We start from the raw sequence: 24993 nt of genomic DNA, 5'->3' as shown, positions 1-24993 counted from the left end.
ATTTCTTTTTATTGATTTTTTTTTAAATTAGAAATTGACAAAATGGTTACTCAGCTGGATAAAATTTTACACACACTTTCTCAGGAAAAAAAATGTCATTTTCAGATTGAAATTTGACAAGGCCTGTTTGATTTCCCAGGAGGATTAAAGAAATTGCATGGAGATTTATCTATGGATTGCAAAGATTAAATACAAATTGATAGTACATTCATCAATATCTGATATCAAAAATTGATTATATATTTAAATTCTAAACTAATAGTGGTATTCTAAATTATTTCAACTGAAATGTCAATATTTTTGAAAAGTGCACATATTTTTTTTGTTTACTTAACTTCACTTATAAGTTCAATGGAAAGATAATTTTCCATTTATTAGAAAGTCAAAATTTTGCACATAAGAATCTACATGATAAAAAAAAAACTAGAGAATTTTACTGCATTAATCTGAAAAGATAACCAACAATTCCATTCTTTACTCTCAGAAGCTAAATAGAACTGCTGACCTCAGCTGACCACAGTCTTGACCTCTGTGATCTTTAACCTGCATCCTTGTGGGAGATTCTGGTCCAGACATGCACATTTATCAAACTTTGTCTACACTAATGTAAAGTGACCGGTGGCCATCTTGATAACACTTTAACTTGATGATGGAATGTCCAGGCTGATGAGTGACTGACCGATGGAGTTTCTACATATGCTGGCTGGTCAAAATAAACTTTTGATATATCAACACAAAAAATCAACACCCACACTGGCCAAAGGAAACACAGTCTGTCACAACTACTCAAATCATTTCAAAAGTAACAAATTCTGTTTTCTTTCAGTTTATTTATTGGTTTTTTTAATATTGGAATAAGGAATTTGTGATCAAAAGATTTGGAGAAAATTAATATTCTCCACTGATCAGGTCAATGCTTTAATACAACTTATCTAAACTGTCTTAATTATTCTTTTTATTATTTCATCATTTTTTTATTCATGAATATAGTTCAAATTCAATTCATTACAAATAATTCCATTGTCTTCTTTTCATGATTTGTCACAATAAATCCAAAATAGTTCACTTCTAAATTAAATATCAAAACAAAAACTGCAATTGGTTTTATACAAAACTTTCATCTTTCATGCACAGTCAAAACGCTTAAGCAACCATATTCTATCAACTAGCTCTGTAACTGATGCCTGTGAACTGTACGAGATATTTTAACCATTGGCATCATAAAAATACTTGATCATTGGTCTATCGATGCAATATTAAAATCTAATCATCTAATTTATACCACTAATAGAATTTTAACATCTGGTGCTTCTTTGATAACATTCTGACAGTGAACTTATTGATACTAGGATAAGGTGATAGGAGTTGTCTCCCTTGAGCAATACAGACCAACCATCTGTTATACACTAATACACTATCTCTGTCCTGTTAAATGAATTGATAACCTTTTCAGTATTTCTCTGTTTCCTTTTGCCAATAACACAGTTTTGACAATACTTCTTTTGTAATAGACAGCTCTCAGTACACAGAAATCCAAGTTTCTATATGGGGTTAAATGACTCAACCTCCAGCATTAGTGACACCACATAATCAAACCAAAGTATGAAGAAACAATCACTGGAAAATAATCCTATGATGTCATTTTACGGTCTCAAGAACACCATATGGGAGGTAGAGTAAAACCTGTCTTAGCGACCACCTCTGTATAGAGTCCACCTCCTCAATAAGACCACCTTTCTAGAATCCCAAAGGACCCATTTCAGCACACTTCAACCTGTGTATAATGACCATCTAGCTATAAAGACAATTTCCTCTGGTCCTTGGGTGGTCTATATAGACAGGTTTAACTGTACATTATACATATGTGTTTCTTCTGACCAAAGGAAAATTCTTCTCTCCAATGTTGATGATGCAAGTTTACAGAAACAGAGCTATGAAAGAAAGGGAGAAATGGGGAGAGGGGAGTGGAATGGAGAGGGAGGAGGGAGTTTGGAATTGGAGGGGAGCAGTGCTGCACATGTTTATTTATAATTAACAGCCATTTGATGTGTAGGAGGTGCAACATTTATTTCAGATAGAGCTGAAATAACATCAACAAGTTTCTCTAAAGATCAGTGGCACAGCCATTAACGTCAGTGCTGATTGTGTAGTGCAGGCCCTCCTGTCATCTGTTAAATAGTTCCCAACCCCTTAAATCCTTCAAACTCTCGCACATTCACATTATCCAACTTAATTTTGATGAAGCATTAGAAAAATCATTCAATTAAATTGTATTATGCATTCAAAAAGATTGAGATCAAACCTAAATGATAAATCAGAAAGAGAATTAAAAAATATGCAGAGGCCAAAGAATTTATGCAAATAATCATTTTATTCAAAAGACTATAAGGTAAAAAAAGTGGAGTTCTCTGTACAAAAATCCACATGAATGTCATTTTACATTATGTAATGTGTGGAAACATTTCACTTTCAAGTGTCCATCACAACATTTTTAGACTGGCCTCCTGATGGTCAGGGTTATGTAACATATATTTCGCAGTCGGAACATATTTTCTCAGCTCGATCTTTCCTTAGAATTTAGTCTGGGTTATTTGTCCCAGATAATATGGGCTCAAATATATCAGAATATCTTAAAGATCAACTCCACTTATTGCCAAAGAGGATTTTACACATACGCATGTTGAGACACATCATACAATTTTAAGTAGGTTGGAGGCGTAAAAAATGTAACAACGTATAAAAACAAGAATTCCTCTGAAGAATATGCTGCCTGTATATTGCACATTTTTTTTTCTTTTTATAGTAAGAGTAACCTTGACCTGACTTGCAGACCTGGTAATGAATATGTGAAGCAGGAGTGTGGCCTTGACATTTTAAAAAATGTGGCCTTGACCTTTTAAAAAGCAATCTCAAGCAAGCACATTTGGTAAGGAAGACATGCAGAAACTTTTTCAGTTTGAGTACAGAAATAAATTGTCTATTTCAGTTACAATGACCTTCACCTTGGACTTGAAAAACAGTTCCCATGCAAGCTCTTTAGGTAAGGAAATTGTTAATGAGTTTGAGTTGGTTTATACATGGTATAACATTTTGATTGCATAAATAACTTAATAATTTTATTTATAAAGTAATGTTTTTCTTTTAGTAATGGACAAAACCTTTCAAGGTGCCAAACTATTAAATTAAGCTTAGCTTCGTGTCATAAATTGGAGTAAATAAACCAGTGGCACCATGAGTCAAAAAGCCTTGTGAAGTTTTCATGACTGATTTTGGGCGGTAATCTTTTTATGGTTAAACTAGAACGTGACTGCTCATGGAAACAGCTGTAGAGAATTTTGCAGGGTCTCCGTCAGGTCAAAAGGGGCAAAACAGGGTTTACTGGTGTCAAGCCAACACCTGATAATTCAACACATCTAAATCTTCAGAAACCTAAAGCAGAACTTTTTGAGGCTGTCTCATCTCATTCTGTAGAAGTCTATATTGTAAGTAAGAGCCTTACCGATACATATTGGTGTAGTCTAGATCAGACATAGAGATGGGTTGGAAATTGTGGTATAAATTCTTACCAATCACATGGAGAAAAAACTTATTTTTTTTATTATGCAAACTTCTTACTGCATCACCCCATATATGTTATTATTGCATAATTTGAATTCCATTAATGAAGAAAATTCTGCTAATGAAATAAAATTTTCAGCATTTTCTATGCTAATGAATTGGGTCCTACATAGGATACAGGAAGTACTACAGTCAAACCTGTCTATAAAGGCCACCCAAGATACAGAGGGAAATGGTGACAGGTGGTCTTTAATTGTGTTTAATTGGTCATTTGGGATGGGAGGGAGTGGTCTTATAAACAGATGTCTTTAAATATAGATGGGTTACAATGGCAGTCTTCATTGTAGCTCTCAATATGCCTTTGAAATATTTGGCTAGGCATTCATATTCATACTGTTGAATCAAAAACTGCAGTATACTTGCATCTAGAAGCAGACGTTGCAGGATACTTCTGAAATCACTGCAACCTTGACCTCAAAAGGTATCTATATTAGATTGATGCCAATATCAACATTTCACATAAACACAATCTTTCAAAATCTTTTCATGAATTTCTGAAACTTGTCAATGGAGAAACTGTCAAGGGCTAGTAAAAGTAAAAACTACTCTCATAGACCAGAAAAAATATTTTTATCAAAAGTGATATAAACATTTTCCTTTTCTTTCAAGCGCTCTGATAATCCCTATCATCTATGTCAAGAAAAAGCTTGTAAATTGGGCAGATGGCTTCCAAGACAGAGACAAGATAGTCGACTGTCTTCTGTTTTGTACCACATCACAATAGGAAACTGGTTTACTGCAGCCAGGCACGCACCTGGACTTTCTCAAACCAAACATTTACTATAGGCAAGCTCATTCAATGTTCCTGGATACATTGTAACATGCAGCCATGCTTACATGTTTTATATACATGGTGTCCTGTAGAATGTACCATTTAATGAGGCATTCTACTTGAATTGTATTGGTGCATATTTTTACTAGCTTCATATTTGATTTCAGAATATTTCATTGTATGGTTTTAGTGACAATGGGTATTGTGCAACAGTCAAACCCTATACAAGCCATCTCTTCATATAACAAAGTTAAACCCATATCATGTGGTTCCATGTTCTTCTCTCCCACTGAGGATGTGCTTCAGACTTGGCAGCTAAGATGCATTTAGTTTATATAGTCTTTGCTGGCATGACTGTGTCTTTCAGCATTACATTTTAATTGCAATACTATGCACCAAGTCATAAATTGCTAGAACCTATCTTCCGTCTGTTGTTCAAAAAGGTAGCCACTTGCTACTACAATTTTCACTTCATGTCAAAATCACTCAACATATCTGGTCCATTATTTTAGTTTTCTGTCCTTTTTAATAACCAGGGTTATTGAAGAATCATTTCGCCAATCTTGAAGGTGGAGGAAAGTCGGAGTACTAGGAGATAAACCAATGGCCGGTACATGGCAATTGCTCAAAGTTGGTATCATTTGTAATCGTAGAGGTATACGGCCAGTGGTTGAATGTCCAAACATTTAAAACTCTATCCCTTCATGTTCTAGATAATTCTACCTGAATCATAAAAACATACATCTGTTTATTGTCTACAATCGGCAGAAAGTATGACTTATTTAAAACAAAACAAAAAATGACCTATAATTGATTTGAATTCCTCCTACATTTCTAAACCTTTCACAAAAAGTTTGCATAATGAAAAAGAATGAGAACATGGACATGTATCTATTACAGCCAGAACAATCATAGACCTACATCTATCTAAATGTCTGCAACACAAAACAGTCTATCAATATCAGTAAATGTCTTATACAATATGGCCTTTGTAGTAAGGGGAGGTAACCAGAGGAGCAGACATCAAATAAAAAACAGGTGTGAATCGACATCAAAGAGCTACCAAGTAATAATAGATTTGTAGATATAACACAGAATTCAGAGAAATACGCAGGCAGATATAGAAACTCTGTACCTACAATCAAAAACATTACTGCTCCTCCGAAATCACCTTCAGCGCTCAATATAAAAGATAATTCAATGCCATAAAACAACTGTACTTTTATCTTAACAATGAAAATTTAGATTTGAAGGGGCGATTAATTCTCTTACATTTAGGAACTCGCTTTGATAAAGATCAGTTATTTATCGTCCATTTAGTGAAAACAAATTTCTTTGACAAAAAAAAAGAGATCTATAAAAAGCAAATGCAAAAGTACACACTGAATGAAACAGGCATAATCGTTATTGCAAAGCAACAAATATCATTCCGAAGATTTCTCTCTACCAGGGAAGATGTCAGTTTCAGGAGGAACTTAAAAGATTAATAAAAACTACTAGTAACAGTTGTACTTTTAGGCTCTCACTGAATCAACAAAACATTATCAACATTTTACTCGCAGAAATTTAATTTCAAAGTCTGTCATAGGTTTTGCAATAGACAGAAAGCAGTTGTATAAAATGAGAACTAGTATTTTTAAATCTTACAAACAGGAAATGGTTTTTCCACAGAACGGTATGTTTTACACAAATCTCTATTGCATTACAAGAAAAGCACATAGCAAATCATGACAAATTAAATTAAAATAGCCACCACTCAAGGAATAGGGAATCACATGTGAAAGGTTTAACTGGAATACTGGAAAGTCAGAAAGAACAGAGATATGTCGACATCAACCTTAGATCTATACCTGGTAAAACCTGGATCCCCTAGTTCTATAACAATGATATTCAGAGCTTCTAAAAATTATTGTATACAAATTTGCATTGAAATCTTATGATTTTAGAACCTTTTAAAGGGATCATGATGGTAATATTTGATTTCTTTGGGGAAAAAAAATCAATACCCTTATTTCACAACTACCCACCATTTGCATCTAAATCAAAATGAGAGGGACGGTGTAGATAGAAGTTTAATTATCAAAGACAGCTTATAATAGAAACAGACATAAATAAAATAAGTCCTAGAGATTCTAAATAATAAACAACATTTCCAATGTCAGTTCTAACAGTTGGTAATCCCGACTCCACCCTTTTTGACCCTTCCAAAGGATCCAGGGGTTGACCTACGGGTTGTAAGGGCTACACAGTAAAACCCTCCAGCTGCTGGAGCGATTCCCACCCATTAACAAACACTTATCAAGGCAAAGTTTATCTTTCTCTACTATTGTGTTACAGTATGTAACATTTCCTTCTCCCCAATCAGCCATAACTCATTCTCAAGTGGTCTAGACCTCGTTTTTAATGGCGGGAGGGACTCCAGGCTTTATCAGTGACAAGTTTGGAAGTTTGTCTTTTAATCTGTAACAAGCCTCTGAAATAAACTTATAAATCAAATTGACAACTTACAACTACAAACTGAAACAACTGCTTTTGAACTCTACAAACTTTTCACCTAATATTCTCAGAATTCCCGCCTATTCTACAAAACTTCCACAAACGCCAAATGCAGAAGCTAAATAAGTCTCAAACATGCTTGGATTTTAGGCAACAGACCTCCAAGAAATTTAACGAGAAATAGAAAATATGTATCTCAGCATGGCGAGAGGGTAAAAAAACCTGAAAGTGTTTAACCTTGTTTGCCTGTTATCGAAGTTGAGGAGGGTCAAATCGGTATTCAGGATACACTGTGGGATGACTGGGTGCAGCACTAATTCTTATAAACAATAAATCACACAGAATGTGTCAGGTCATGGCGTAACTCCCTGTAACTCCCCTCCCTCTTACTGCACTTCTTATCAGGACTCTTCGACGACGCTCCCGTTTAGTTTTTCTCTCCAGTTTCCTCGGTTCAATTTTCAAAATTCATATATATTGCTTCTAGAAGCTAGAATGAGTAAGATAGGAACACTGTGCAATTGTTACTAATGTAAATTTAAAATAGATATTGACATATTGACGCTCAGATATTGATATCTCAATATTTGGAGGCTATCTTTGGCATCTGAAATGGACTACTGTTTTCTATTTCACTTTTGTCTATTATCGAATATCATAATTGAGTGTCAAAATGTATATCATGGAATTGGCATTTCTCTAGTTGCTTTATCAGAGGGAATAAAAAGTTCAGGATATTGGAATCAAAATTGTGCTGAAAAAGAAGGATAAAGCAGACTAAAAAAAAATGGTGGTAGAGGTGAAAGAAAAAAGGACGAGATAAAAGTATGGAAGAGAACTGGATGTAACAAGTGAAAGAGAAATGGTAAAGTTTTCCTTTAAATGGGAGGAAGAAGAGATTCACATAAGAAAGACATTAGAAAGAGAAAACATAAAGAAGTTGTGAATGTCAACAGACCAGTCAGAAAATATATGAAGGAAGGAAGAAAAAGAGAAAGAGAACAGAAGATTTAAATTCAATATTCAGGGTCATGACCTCTGAAAATATGCGTTATATGCAGACCTCCTTGTAAGTTTACCAAAGTCAGGGATAAGAGTCAGTCTCTACCAAAAGTCAAGATGTTCACTTTGCACCGAGGATAAAGCAATATATCATCACTCCAGCTACAGGCAGACAAAGGCATGAATTGTCTAATTCTGGGAGGCATTTAGAATCAAAATAATATTAGACAATTTCTGTCAAACAGACTTCTTCTGTTTATATGCAGTGGATGACAAGTTCAGCACAATGCTTTATGCACTTTTCTTAATATGAAATGAGGATTCTTTCCAACTTACAACATTACAAAGTTTATAATGCCTCCATTTGTCTGCCAAAACCATTCTTTCAATTGGAGTTTTTTCCTGAAAACCTTTGTGAAGCAATAATTCAGCATCAGCATTATTTTGCCGTCCGTTTGTTGAATGTATAAATAAATATAACGGTATTCAGGAAAGTCAAAGTCTATCTGGGCCTAATGAATTGCTGCATTAATGCAAACAAAGTCTTATAATAATCTTTTGTTACCTAATTCCATCATCACAGCTCAAGAACAGGATGTTTAGGTTATGATGTGTGTTTATTGAATCACATGCATTCCATGAAAATCATAATAGTGACTACTGAAAACTAAACATATTGCACTCTCATGCAAATCAGAGGGCTATCTTGACAGATCTCATGGGCTGGGCAATTGTCAAGGAATACCAGCATGGGTGTGCGATATGATGTTTGGTCACTGACACATAGCTAGGGTCCAACATCTATACAAGACCTTAGCAATCTAGTCTATTTGTTATGTACAATTCATTACTTTAGCAAGTCTTTTTGAAGGTGTACCTAAATCTTTAGATATACATTAATCAGAAACAAATATATAACTGAACATGTGTAATGAAATACTAAACACCACTAGAAATATATGTGCTGCTCTTAGAACAAACACAACATTTGTGTTCAATACTCACGACCCATACCACTATACATCCCCTCAAATTTCTTTGTTTCTGTATCTTCAAACAAAACTACCACTTACCTACAAAAGGAAGAAAAAAGAAAGATCAATTATATTGTCAACACAAAAACAATATTTGGCAAACATTCAAAACATCTTATACAGTTGCACTTTGTATATTAAGACGAATATGACAGAAGAGTATATATGACACAACTTAGGAAATGATGTTCTACCAATGGTTGTTCTGATGCTTGTTGTTGAACTCATTCACCCCTGAAATTTCATAATGGACTGGTCAAGACTTTCATTTAGAAGAGTCTAAATGTATTCTCGGGGGTGAATGAGTTAAATCATATATTAATTTCTTTATATACGATGAATTTTGAAATTATATATTCATTGCATTTCAACACATTGAATAGACTTCCATTCAATGTACAGTATTCCACTAAATAAGCTACCAGGGCGTTAACAAAAATTAAAATGTACTTAATTAGACAAAATTATTGCAAATCTATACAGTTTTGGTCTAAATTTATGCCCAGAAAATTGAAATTGAGGTCTCAAAAAGGGGAGGGGTGCTTATAGGGAAATGGTCAATTATTGGGTCGAATACAGTATATCACAATTTCTTAAAATCAAATTTCTTTAAACAATAGATGTATGAAAGATAATTCTTCACAACTCAAACCATTACTGAATGTGGTACATGTCATATTTTGTATCTTGATTTCACTCAAATGAACTTTCTTAATAATAAATGACAACATCATCACTGTGTTATCAGAATCCCTTCATTAGTCAACATTTTCTGAGGTTTAATTGGCAATAAATGTGAGGGTCAGCAAATCATCCATTATGGCCATTCAGTTTTACTTAAATGGTAAAAGAAAAGATGGTTGATATGATTTTAAAGAAAATCTAATGTCATATATCTATATCTGCATGGTATCTGAAGTGCTTGTTGACATTTGCACAAGACTAACAATTATGCCACAACCACAGAATTTATTTTTGTATTTTGGGGAAGGAATATTTATGCGTCGGATTTGCCCTCATTCTTCAGAACACCACAAAACCAGACACTTTCCAGTTGAATCCTATTTAGAATTAGGATAATTGCAGTCGCTAATGACTACCATCCTGATGGAACTAAATACACACACAACGAAACCTGCCATCCCCTTCTCCGACTTTCCTCCTTGTGAGTCAGAAGAGCTCTCCAGTGATACAACATGTGGTATTTAAACATTATAACCATGGTTTGTGTGCCAGACCTGCCTTACTTACATGTAATAACTAGGGGATATGTTTGTTACCACGAGTCTGAACCTCTGCCAAATTCTATAGTGAATTCTGGAGTATCTAGACGAAGGTATTGTTTGTGGGGGCCTGTATTGTACCACCTGTCTTCCTACAAAACTACCCATCCCTTACCATCAATCAACATTTACTCTTTCCCAATTCCTGTATGCGTTTCCATGGCTTATTCAACGGTTCAGTAACAGCTTTGTTTGCTATTTCGCAAGCTTTAATTTGCAATGATTTTTTGTCATATTCAATTTCATTCCATTACCATGAAGTGGTCGAGGAGGGGGGAGGGGGTACATGTATATAGTATTACCCATGTCCATTTCCTTTTATCCTCTCCACTCCCATCCTATCCTGTCCTTTCTGGTATGTACAGATCTAATAAGGCAATCAAGGGACACTTAAAAAGTCTTAGAGATATTTCCTGTTTTTGTTTTTTTGTTTTCTTTTTATTTTAATCTCTGTTTTCTTTTTATTTTAATGAGATTATTTATTGTTCGTCAACACTATGACAAGTGTTCATGATATCATGCATTCAAAATACGTAAATAAATGTAGTTTGCATATGTTGAGCACCTCACTTAAAAAGGGGAGATAACTCATTGGATAAACCACATCTTTATAAATCACAGTAAAGCATGACCAAACAAAAAGGTTCAAATTAAAACTTTGACCTCTTCCAGTTAAATCACTGAAGGTGGTGATATATTTAAAGCTTTTCTAACTTTTATGGGATGGACTGAAAATTGTAAATTCATGCGTGATGTAGCACACCTACAGATACCCCCATCAGAATAATTTAGATACATTAAAATGTTAATCAATTTAATAACGTATTCACCCTCAGACAATGTGCTATACAGTCTGAATCACCATGGTTAAACAGATTCAACATTTCACAGGCTGGTGGTGTGAAAAGTAAAGATTAATCCACCTTCTCCTGTCTACAAAAAAAGTCAGCTACATTGTATAAGTACTTGCTGAAAGCTTTTCGACTCAAAATGATTATCATTAACGAATGAATTAACAACCAACAGAATTATAAAACAGACTAAATAATTTCAACATTGATTAAAATTTTTGTTCAATTTTCATTCAATTTCAGCTTACTCGCAAAAACTGCAATAAATGAATACTTTTATACTAGATGACTAAGTGGTGTATGGGGCTATGAATGTGGAGGTAACACTGCCATATGCGACACAATTCCATGACGCACAATTACATCACAAATTGATCTGAAAGTCCTTATAAATGATATCATCTTCACAGAAGTAGTATTATAATATACTGTTAGGAAAACTTCTATCAGAACCCAGGCATATTATAGAATTAGATGATAGGCCGCAGAGGAAGCAAGCTTCTATTGATTGTCGCTTACATCATAGAAAAAAACTTCCTGACAAACACTCTACCAATATCAAACAATATGTCAAAGCCCAGCTGTTTGAAGTGAAAGTATATCGGTCATTTTCCTTAGCTGTCCTAGAGATGCGGGTTGGGGAATTAGGCCATGCATGGACAGTGACATATCTGACAATTAATATGACTATAGCAAATTTCTGGGTCTATTTCTATTATACAATTATTGAATTAGGGTTATTTTATTAAGGAAGTGTATTTTGATTTTGTTGAGGAAATAGCACATTCTATATCAATGCTGTTACTAAACTATACCTTAATGAAGACTTTTACTTACTAAAGCTATTATGGATGGAAGCAAGTCTTATATACTATGTTTGAGAACTGTTACTGAGTGAAATAGTTATTGCTCCACTATCACACAGGGAAATAGTTATAGCCAGAATATCACACAGGGATATACCAGACTATCACACAGGGAAATAGTTATGGCCAGACTGTCACACAAGGAAATACTTGTAGCCAAACTGTCACACTAAGAAATTAGCTATAGCCAGACTATCACACAGGGAAATAGTTATGGCCAGACTGTCACACAAGGAAATACTTGTAGCCAAACTGTCACACTAAGAAATTAGCTATAGCCAGACTATCACACAGGGAAATAGTTAAAGCCAGACTGTTACACAGGAAAATAGCAATATCCAGACTGTCACATAGGTAAACTGTCATAGCCAGAATATCATACAGGGAAATATTTATAGCCAGACAGTCACATAGGGAAATAACTATAGCTAGACAGTCATACAGGAAAATAGTGGAGTCAGACAGTCATACAGGGAAATAGTTATAGCCAGACTGTCACACAGGGAAAATAGCTATAGCTAGACAGTCATACAGGGAAATAGTGGATGGAAGAGAGTCTACTATGTTTGAGAACCAAACAGTTACTGAGTGAAATAGTTATTGCTCCACTATCACACAGGAAAATAGTTATAGCCAGAATATCACACAGGGATATAGCTATAGCCAGAAAGACACACAGGGAAATTATTATAGCCAGACTATCACACAGGGAAATAGTTATGGCCAGACTGTCACACAAGGAAATACTTGAAGCCAAACTGTCACACTGGGAAATTAGCTATAGCCAGACTGTCACACAGGGAAATAGTTAAAGCCAGACTGTCAAACAGGAAAATAGCAATATCCAGACTGTCACATAGGTAAACTGTTATAGCAATACTATCATACAGGGAAATATTCATAGCTAGACAGTCACATAGGGAAATAGCTATAGCTAGACAGTCATACAGGGTAATAGTTATAGCCAGACTGTCACAAAGGGAAATAGTTATAGCCAGACTGTCACACAGGGAAACTAGCTATAGCCAGACAGTCACACAGATAAGTTATAGTCAGACTGTTAAACGGTTAAGTTATAGCCAGACAGTCACACAGGGACATTAGCTATAGCCAGACTATCACACAGGGAAATAGTTAAAGCCAGACTGTCACACAGGGAAATAGTAATAGCCAGACTATCACGTAGGTAAATTGTTATAGTCAGACTATCACACAGAGAAATAGTTATAGCCAGACAGTCATACAGGGAAATAGCTATATCTAGACTTTCACACAGGAAAATAGTTATAGCCAGACTGTCACAAACGGAAATAGTTATTGCCAGACAGTCACACAGGGAAATAGCTATCTCTAGACTTTCACACAGGAAAATAGTGGAGTCATACAGTCATACAGGGAAATAGTTATAGCCGGACTGTCACACAGGGAAAATAGCTATAGCCAGACTATCACACAGGTTAGTTATAGCCAGACTGTCAAACAAGTAAGTTTTAGCCATGGCTGTTACACAGTTAAATAGTTAGCCAGACAGTCATACAGGTAAATAGTTATAGCCAGACTGTCACACAGGGAAATAGTTATAGCCAGACAGTCATACAGATAAATAGTTATAGCCAGACAGTCACACAGAGAAATAGTTTCAGCCAGACTGTCACACAGGGAAATAGTTATAGCCAGACTTCCACACAGGAAAATAGTTATAGCCAGACTGTCACAAAGAGAAATAGTTATAGCCAGACTGTCACACATCACACAGATAAATAGCTATAGCCAGATGGTCATACAGGGAAATACTTATAGCCAGACTGTCACACAGCGAAATAGTTATTGCCAGACTGTCACACAGGAAAATAGTTCAAGCCAGACTGTCACAAACGGAAATAGTTATAGCCAGACAGTCACACAGGGAAATAGCTATAGCTAGACAGTCGTACAGGAAAATAGTGGAGTCATACAGTCATACAGGGAAATAGTTATAGCCGGACTGTCACACAGGGAAAATAGCTATAGCCAGACTATCACACAGGTAAGTTATAGCCAGACTGTCAAACAGGTAAGTTATAGCCAGGCTGTCACACAGTGAAATAGTTATAGCCAGACAGTCATACAGGTAAATAGTTATAGCCAGACTGTCACACAGGGAAATAGTTATAGCCAGACAGTCATACAGATAAATAGTTATAGCCAGACAGTCACACAGAGAAATAGTTACAGCCAGACTGTCACACAGGGAAATAGTTATAGCCAGACTTTCACACAGGAAAACAGTTATAGCCAGACTGTCACAAAGAGAAATAGTTATAGCCAGACTGTCACACATCACACAGGGAAATAGCTATAACCGGACTGTCATACAGGGAAATACTTATAGCAAGACTGTCACACAGGGAAATAGTTATTGCCAGACTGTCACACAGGAAAATAGTTATAGCCAGACTGTCACAAAGAGAAATAGTTATAGCCAGACTGTCACACATCACACAGGGAAATAGCTATAGCCAGACGGTCATACAGGGAAATACTTATAGCCAGACTGTCACACAGGGAAATAGTTATTGCCAGACTGTCACACAGGGAAACAGCTTAGGCCAGACAGTCATACAAGAAAAAGTTATAGCCAAACAGTCACACAGAGAAATAGTTATAGCAAGACAGTCACATTGAGAAATAGTTATAGTAAGACGGTTACACAGGGAAATAGCTATATATTTCAAGTTAACTGTGGTCTAAGCCACATATATGACATAAGCAGTTATCTGTGGAGGTTTGGAGTCTATGAGGGGATAATGGCCGACAATTGATCTACAGCATTGTTTGTTGTGCCAACTAATTAGATTATTCCGCCTAATTAGATCAGCTTAAGATCTGGCTGGTATCACCACTAGACTAGTATACATAAGTAATAAATTCTAACAAAGATGTGAAAATCCACAACAACTGTACAAACTGCTTCCAAGGTCAAACAATCTTTCCAGGATATACATTAAATTACATATTACAGTCAATATGGTTTTCTTTAAAACTATGACAACTTGACGTGTGACTGACTAATCAGATAAGATAAAATCAACAAATCATCAACATTTCACACATTTCAAGGATGTAGGACTCAATTAAATAATTTGTTTAAAACAAAAACAATTTTACTTCAAATTAGATTATGTGGAAATCCAAAACATATGGAACACTGGTTTAAAGACAGAATTTTCCTGTTTTGTCTAGAAAACTTAATTAAAAATTGCATTGTAATATATACATCTAAAGTCTCTGACCTTTGGGTCAGGGTTAAACGGTTTATTACGCTGTACACTGCACTTAAAATGTGTGTGATACAGGTATACTACACATGTCTTCACTATCACATTACAGGGTTTAAACGTTACTACCCGACAGTAACCTATGATAATAAGGATATATTGTATAGGGGTTCAGATGGTGTAGGTACAGGTGTAAGTTGTTAGGCCTGTCTTGTTACAGATGTGATAGATGTACCTATCGGCTAATAAAGGACAGGTGTAGTATTGTGGTGAGGTGAGAGGCTGAGACCAGTAATGAGGGGCTCCATAGGAGGCAGTATCTAAAGGCTCAAAGGATCCGTTATGTACAGAAAGCTTGTAAGGTTACCACATCAGTTCCCCAAAGTTGTTATCCTGTATACACACACTTTGTCATATGGCTGATACTTATACCTTAGACCATCCCAAACCTCAAACAGGAGAGGTCATCTGTGGTCACCAAGGTCATCTGAGGTCAACTGAGCTACAATTTCACTGATTGTCACAGTGGTTTGCAAATTGACATTATTGAAGTTATACTGGGTAGCAATATGTATGATTCTAGACCCAGATGATCTGCTAAATTCATCAATACCAACAAAACATTATGACATCTGACGGTAGACACTGTAACAGATTTTATCAGTTAGAATAGCAGTTTCAAGATAGACCTTCAACTCGACAAAAACTATTTCAAACTGCAATTCATATCAACAGCTGTCAACTTGAAATTGATTAGAATGCTAGCTTGTTTGTCAATTTCTAAGTAACTTTAAGTTCATTGACTGTCAATTGACTTGACAGTCATCACAGCAATTTTTAATTTTCCACAGCAAGTTTCAACCCTGACTTTCGAGAGAGGATACATATTGTGGGTTCAGAACAATGACCTAAATATATACAGTAACCTCCTTTAAGTCAAAGTGATTAACGTTTCTGATAGCCTTCAGTATAGCCTTTCACCTTCCTTTTTGGTAGAAAAGTAGTTAAGTTTTTTATATTTGGACCATGGTGACTAAATGGTCAAGTCGTGTAGACAACCTGTCACTATAGCTCACAAACTCTGGACTGAGTGTTTAGGTGTCTGATATTTTACCACTAGTCCTCCACCTCTGGGCCCCTTTGGCTGAGTAGTAAGGTGTCTGACATTCTACCACAAGTCCTTCATCCCTGTGCCCCTTAGACTTAGTGGTTAAGGTGTCTGTCTGACATTTTACCACTAGTCCTCCACCTCTGGGCCCCTTTGGCAAAGTGGTAAGGGTGTCCGACATTCTACCACAAGTCTCCTATCTACGGGTCACATTGGTTAAGAAGTTAAGATTTCAATCTGCCACTAACTTGACAATAGTTACCCTGCTTTGATGCTCAGGTGAGAAGGATGATAATGATCATACAACAGGTTGGTGGTTTTTCTCTCGGTACTACAATTTTCCTCAAATATCCACACCTAACATAACCTTAATTTACCCTTGCTTGTAAGGGCATAGCTTCCATCATTGTTGTACCTACCTCTGCATTAAACGTCTTGGGTTCAGCCGAGTCCCAAACTGTCACAATATATTCCAAAACCATGATGAAACCAAAATTTGATTATAAATTTTTAGATCCACTCAAAATCAATCCACACAAAATCAATTCACACAGAATCAATGAAGTCACACAACCTTGGAATGGTCACCTCTTCGGTTAGATCCACACTACAGAAAATTCTCCAACATTTTTTTTAATCTCAACTTTCACTAAATTAATATAAAAATAATTATATAATATAAATTATTAATGGTCATGAAATGATGATATGATGGTAATAATCCTCTGTGTCAATGTTGAAATAATTAGTTAATCACACAACTACACACTTCCAAAAATATCCCATAAAAGTGCCAAGGTTTGTAGCTCCATCGCTATGGCAACAACAGGTAGAGAAACGATATGTAGAAAAACATGTTTCCAAAGAAACCAGGAAATTATCAACATGTTTCCAAAGAAACCAGGAAATTATCAGAGAAATTAAGACACACAATTTTTATGCTGACAAAAACCACTTAGAGAATAAATCCATGTGCCACCACTGTAATAATTCCCCCGAATTTACAGAAAGTGTTCGTAGTAGAGTGTATGTATATTTCACAAGATTGTAGATGATGAGTTCATAAGCTGATTCAAGCAGTGAGTAAGACCAGCTGTATATACGATATACACCAAACTGTTCCAGTCTGGCCCTGAGCCTAGGAGCAGACGACACTCTCTGTACCTCTTCACTCCAGCTGATTGGCCGAAATTCATGAATGGAAATACATCAACATATCATAACCCACTGATGGGACGATAATTATTCCGCTACAAATACAACATAGTATTAAAGTCAACAACAGGCACGCATGTTCCAATTATTCCAAAAACCACAAAGAGCATTTAATGAGGAAGTGAGCTTGTTCCTTCGACTTCCCACAAAACTCCCGCCAGGAATCGAGATCTGGGACGTCTGCCCAAAATAAGTCAAAAAACAAGAAAAACACTTTTCAGTTTACATTTTTTTCACCTAAAATTTTGTAAATCTACACCACTGGAAATGTTACACACATGAGGCATTTTACACAGATCATATAACAAAACCCATGAGAAGCCTTAACTAATTTTGTTATGACTTCCTGGTCAAATTTTTTTTTTTTTTTTGTTTCTCTTGGACTGCTCCAGATGTCAGTTATTGAAGTTTGTGGCTCCTCATGTAAATGGTGTCTGCCAAAACCTCACTTTGTTTACATTGCTCCGACCATCCTTTCATCATCTGCCATATTGTATTATGAAGTTATACAGTACATGATTCCATTTACTCCAATTTACTTACACGGAAACTGCCAGTACTCCGTACCACCCATGTGGAGTGGGTATGAATCTTACATAGACCCACCTCACTATGGCCCAGGGCTATTTATATGTATACATATGTCCACTATTCACACAACTCTCATCAGATTTCAACCACAAATACCTCATATAAGGCATTTGTCAATATATCAATATTTCCCCTCAAGTACTTCCGATAATCATTATCTCATTATATATATTAGCAATGAAATCACAATTAGACTTTCCCAAATATTTCAATTTAACATGAGTTGGTTTCCGAATTTGTTGCTAGGGAAAGTGTCATGGTTTCCAAGCAAATTTATCCATGATGTAACAATAGAATATGATCAATTTGGAAAATTAAACGATTTATTAATGATGTTGACACGTACGTTTGGCCAGAAGGGGAGATCGGACAACATTGATCTGAATCATTTGAGACCTTGTAAGGTGTGGGACTTTATCAATATTGTATGAATCACGTCTGCTCGGATACAGAACAGATAATGACCCATATAACCTCCTTAGGGTGTCAATTTGACTTGATGATTATCTGTATCATTGATTCCTACGATTACACTACCATAAACTGTAAATTGTTGATTCCTACGATTACACTACCATATACTGTAACTTGTTGATTCCTACGATTACACTACCATAAACTGTAAATTGTTGATTCCTACGATTACACTACCATAAACTGTAAATTGTTGATTCCTACGATTACATACTACATAAACTGTAAATTGTTGTGATTCCTACGATTACACTACCATAAACTGTAAATTGTTGATTCCTACGATTACACTACCATAAACTGTAAATTGTTGATTCCTACGATTACACTACCATAAACTGTAAATTGTTGATTCCTACGATTACACTACCATAAACTGTAAATTGTTGATTCCTACGATATTACACTACTACGTAATGCCATAACTACCATAAACTGTAAATTGTTGATTCCTACGATTACACTCCATAAACTGTAAATTGTTTCATTCACTACAAACGATATTGTCTCGATTACACTACCATAAACTGTAAATTGTTGATTCCTACGATTACACTACCATAAACTGTAAATTGTTGATTCCTACGATTACACTACCATAAACTGTAAATTGTTGATTCCAACGATTACACTACCATATACTGTAAATAAGGAAATATTGGTTGTTATTATATTCTGGATTATTTGGCATCTACTTCAATAGTGTCTGACATTACAAAATCAAATTTAACACTTGACCTATAACGCAGTGTTTTTCAAATTAACGATTACTTAATTCTAAATATTTTATTTTATACTGTAAACCATTTATTTTCGAGTGAGAATAGATTTTTCGTATTTAACAGCTATCAACAAATCACAAAAATGCTAAAACACAAACAGTAAGACATTGGGAGTTAAAATCACCTAATTAAATCGCCCGTTAAAGGTTATTGGACAGGAAAACAAGATAATAAGTTTACATTACACAAAAGGATGGTATATGACAGTCAGTGCTTCATATAGAAATCCTCTCCTGCAATACTGCAACACTGATCCAAGCTGCTTTGGATCAAATCTCTATTCATGAGGTTATTTTCTAATAGCAGCTAAATTTTACAAATATAGTGATAAAATTCTATGAAGGGATTCAATAGACACATCATAAATACATGGTTTATGAATTTGAGACAACAATGCATGTTAATGCCATGTGAAAGCACTTTGTAAATTTTTTTTAATTGACATGTATTGGAATTTTCCACATCTTTTAGAAAGTTTGAAAAAAAATGCGAAATAAATCACAATGGAATTTAACAAAAATTAAGAAAACAATACCCTAACATTGATCTTCCATACGATTATTTAGAGTATTCAGACACTGACAATGGAAACAGGAATCACGTTAAAGTAGTCAAAAACACGACAATGGAAGAAAGAGTCGCATTTCATGTTTTTGAGCATAGTTATGAAGAATATCAGTAATTAGACGCCCGTTATCAGCCATACCTAAATTCCCTGAACAGCCATTAATCACTTAACTGATGCAATTAATATCAATCCCTCATCTGTCGCACATAACATGGAGCGGTCCAACTGCTCAAACAAAAAGTTATGCTTTTGTGTGTATCAATTTGAACATGTTTCCTGACGATAGAGAAATTGTCCCCAAGAGTAGCCCTGTTATGACATTCTCACATTGCTTAAGGGGCTCAACACAGATGAGTGGGCGGGGCTTAGATTAAAAAAAATGATTCACCCAAATAATGCTTCACAGAGTTGTTTGATGCCGACGGCTGAAACTGACTCTCTCATCCCTAATCAGATATTCATAAAATTAGAGTTATGATGTTTAAAACATTTTTTTTCGACTCATTCAAAACCACATAAAAAAGTGTTGTGGTCATGAAAAGTAACACCTCAGAAAATGAGTAACAAAATACATTAAAGTTTAATTTCTACAAGGGAGTTAGAATATACACACACTAAATACATTTTGTGTGTCAATTCACTTACTTATTTTTTTTTTACATTATAATTATTTCTATGTTTTTATTTTCTATTTCTTAGATTCTTAATTTACTCTTCTATGGAATGGAACTCTTTTGCAAAAAGAGGCTTGATTTAATTACCATAGGGTGCATGAATCCTCAACTGTAACATATATTTTTTGGACCACATGCACAAGCAGCTAGATGTGTCTGTACTGGAAAATTCGTAAGTAAGGTATACACAGGTTGCTCGCTATTTTTCGCATCTGTTATATATACACAGCATCATAGCCTTACGCATCAGATCTATTTCAAAAAGCAGACTTCCCCAACTAACGAGCGTATACAAATCCAAGACTATTGAAAACAATATTTCTGAGCAGGTTTTCCTTGATAGTGAATTTCAATGTGAGTTTTTTCATCTCTCTGACACCCCCTCTGAAACACTAAGACCATCTGTCTAAGGCATATCAGAGAATGATAGCGAAAACACAGACTTGCTCCTCTGACAATCACAGAAAAAACACACTCCTCGAATTGATTAATACTTTTATATACTCTAATCCTACCACATCCCACCCTAATTCCCATCCCTCCCCATATTTCTATTTCACACAAGCTTTACCCCATTCATTCACCCCATCCCAAACCCAACCCAAGCTCACCTTTATCCCCATCCCTCAATTCCACTTCCATTTAACACCCTATTCCCCACTTCTCCATCTCAATATTAGTCCTACCTAATCTCATCCTTATCCCTACCCTAATTTCAGTTCACCAGTCCTCACCCCCACCCTCACCCCATTCCATCTCTTACCCATTCCACATCCACCCTTCCAATACAGAGAAGTACAGCTGTAATCTATATGCACAGGTGTCCTTCATGAACGGTCTACATGCTAAAGAAGATATATAGTATCAACCAGTTTGGATCCCTTGATATAGATCTACAGACAGCTGGTTATCATGAACCATAACCAATAAAACTGAATTCCTGGAACAATAGGCCTTAAGGCTACCATTTAAACATTACTACACTACCAGCTTCTAATAAACTCTAGTTTTAGTTATTGTCATTATATCACATTAATTACCTGGCTTCCATACTTAACCTAGCCAATATAGCATCACCTTAAAAATAGTAAACATGGAATTATCCACATGTGACTAAATATCAACATTCAATCCAAGATCCATCACGATTCCGATCTCAGATACCAAATTTTATTGTACAGACATTGTATAATACAACTATATCATACTATTATAAACAAGTTATTAGAATACTCCCATGAATTAATACCATCATGTTAACCATGACTTTTAAATAAACAGAATACACATTATCCAATGAAGATTAACGGCCAATTTTCTACATCTGCGTGGAACAATGAAGGCTAAAACAGTAATGGCTATGAATGACTGATTTCAGAACCACTGACCATGAAATACATCTGATAAAGCCCTAAGAACACTTTCCACAAATTAGTCACATGTAATGACTCAGAGAGAAACATCACAGGAAACCGAGAATCGTAATTATTCAAATTCCGGTAATTGGAAACAAATTCCTCGACACATTAATCCAGGATTAATTTGAAAGCATGTTTAAGTGAAATATGAATGGTTACAAAAGAAAAGTGTCCTTTAAATCAAAATCTCAGACTACTGATTGAGTTTATCATTAGGAAAGAATTCCAGGGCATAATTATCTTATTTTTAATCAATGAATTGAAAAAGCAAAAAATAATTAAATGGAATTTTTTCAAATAACTTCAAGTGAACATGCGAACTAAAAGGTTTTAAAATGTTAATGTTTTATTTGTTATCAACTACCGAAAGCATCAAGATTTTACTTTAAATGAATTCTTGATTCAAGTAATTCTTTTGATCATTCGTTTATCTAATTGGTAATAAAATCCTAATGTTATTTTGTCATTGTTTTGTCATTTCTTCTTTAAGATTAACAACAGAATGGGCCTTAATGAAATGCTATTAAAACGATATTTGTTGGTGGATTTTCTATAAAGGAAGATACTATTTCACTGTATTAACCAACGCAGACATTTGTCTGGCTCAAACATCACACAGACAAGATACACAAATTACTGATTACATTACAGAATCGTCAAACATCTGGAACGTCAGAGAAATTAGCGGCAATTCTGTCCGAATGCTGGAAGGTCGTTGCTATCAGGTTCTAGAAATGATTTTTATTGCTATGTTCCTAATGTAATCCTTGGTATTGCGGTTACCATCTGTAGCCAGAGATTCTGAGAATGTAGGAGATTATCCCCCGACCACTAATCCTGTATGACACTTCTTGACTTACAGCCTACGGAGATTCATAGATCATTGTGCTTTACATCCGTAAACATTAAGGTTCACACAAAAGATGTGTGTTTTCTATGTAAGACTGCACTGTTGCTGGAATACACGTTCTGAAAAGGCTAAACGGTTCTAATAATAAATCTATGGCAGTCATACTGACCAATAGAACGCCTTAATTAACAAACGGTCAAAGGAAACATGATATTCATCTCTATAATACATACCAAAATATTTTCTTTAACCAAGAATACAAGGTAATTCTATGACTATATACTATTGTCAAAATAAAAGATTACCAAAAACTAGCCATTTTAAAATCACAATCTAGGTGAATGAAAAACAAATTAACTCATTTAATTATTATCAGGAGATATGTCTTATTCTAATGCAATCTTTTTTCTAAAGTAGCCATATGTGTATGGCTATTTAAAATTTTATTCCAACACAAAGATTTTTGTTAATCAAGGGGCCAAAACTCTGCTAAACGCAGTTCATCGGAAGTGGTAATCAAATTTTTGCACCAAGCCATTTAGACATTCAACATTATTATCAAATTTGCAGAAAACTAACAAACATTACAGTGTCAGAAAAGAAATGAGCAAATTTGACAATTCAAAAATATCAGGGGCCATTATACAACGTAATTCAACCAAACAATATATCTGCCAAGGGGAGCAAAAAATTTTCGACAAGCACTTCAGGCATTACCTATTAGCAAAGTTTGAAAAAAGTGTACCATTTGTTGCAGTAATTGCAATCAAATTAATTTAACTGTTCCAAATAGAGAAACAACATAAATCCAAATTAATGTCTACAATGTTGGTGATGAAAGCAGGGAATAATGTCGATCCTCTTTTGTTTTTTGAGATCATTTTTGACATTGATAATTACAACCGTATATAAACCTTTCTAGGTAAATTTACACATGAACCATTCACCCCCCTTCCACCCCACCCCCTCTTTCCTTCCTCAACCTCCTCTTGACTCATCAGAGTCTGTAAGATGTTTACATTAAGTGGCTGGTAAAGAGTTTACAGTGCAATCAAGCTCAAGTTTTTGGAGTCAAACATCAGAGTGACTTTGATGTGTGTATGCTTCCTCTTCCCTTTAAATGGACAGAATCTTCAATGAAGACCAGTAATTACAGGAGGATGTACATGTAAAACTCATCTAGGTCACTAATTATGCCAGAAAGTCAAAGGTCAAGGTCTTCAATCAGAGCATGATCAAAGGCCTTAAAAGTGAGGGAGTATTCAATTCCAATGACCATACTCTAGGGCCTATATTGATACTTAGAATGAAGCTAGCATCACATATCATCTTGTAAATAAATTGAAGAATTACCTTACAGTTTTGTTTTAATTAACCAATAACTATAACCCAACCGGTCATTACCCAACCAGTGTTTTGGTGTGTCGTATATCAAAATTAACAGTATCTTTCAAGTATAAATAGAAATAACCATTCTAATGACTTTGCAATGCTTTATTTGTTATCTCGCTAACTCAGAAAACCTCCATAAAACCATTCCATATTAACATTGATGCCAATTAATTCAAAAATTTGATTCTTTTGCCTTCACCATGGCAAAAAAAAGAATGCAAATTTATCCTTGAATACATTTCCAATGTTTGGAAACTTTACACCAAGAAACCACAAACAAATTAAAATCAGGATGCAGGTCATGTATTTGAACACTTGTCCGTCTGCTCTGAGACACATATCACGCCCTTGGGTTGTCACTACATAACAAACATGGCCATTATCCTCCAAATGTCCTTTCAGGGATGAAAAAATTCCAGACAATTCCAGGAAAAAAGTGTCTATAACAGGCAGAAAATACAAGTGATCATTTTGAAGTCTGAGGATCTCTTCCCTGTAGAGTATAATGACCGTCTGTTAATGTTCTTCTCAAAGGGTTTTACAAGTCTGAGCCATACAGTTCCAGTTCATGTTGCTACAGACTTCAGCCAATGGCTAAAGAATATGGATTGCAAAGCTTTTGCCTTTGTATTTTTGTGAAGAAAATCTAAATATTTTAACATAATTGTTTTTCTTTCTTTCTGTCTTTCTCTTTTCTTATCTTTTCTTTCTTGTATTTCTTTTATGTTTTTTTTTGCTTAAA

The 24993-nt window shown here is 35.1% G+C and overlaps 1 protein-coding gene across 6 annotated transcripts in view; it reads right to left on the bottom strand.

Moving 5' to 3' along the window:
- LOC138326489 (neuron navigator 2-like) overlaps window positions 1–24993 on the bottom strand; it is a 458029-nt gene that overhangs the window by 238140 nt on the left and 194896 nt on the right. Inside the window, exon 1 of one of the 6 annotated variants that reach the window (XM_069272606.1) lies at window positions 16707–17164. The exons of the other annotated variants lie outside the window; for them this stretch is intronic. Coding sequence (XP_069128707.1) covers window positions 16707–16769 — 63 coding nt within the window. The 5' untranslated portion in view covers window positions 16770–17164. Of the gene's footprint in view, window positions 1–16706; window positions 17165–24993 lie in introns of those variants that run through there. 6 annotated transcript variants of the gene reach the window in all.

Source organism: Argopecten irradians, chromosome 1, assembly GCF_041381155.1.
Source record: "Argopecten irradians isolate NY chromosome 1, Ai_NY, whole genome shotgun sequence".
NCBI classification, from domain to species: domain Eukaryota; kingdom Metazoa; phylum Mollusca; class Bivalvia; order Pectinida; family Pectinidae; genus Argopecten; species Argopecten irradians.
Note: the sequence above shows the minus strand (reverse complement) of the source record. Positions and strands in the feature narration are given on the sequence as shown.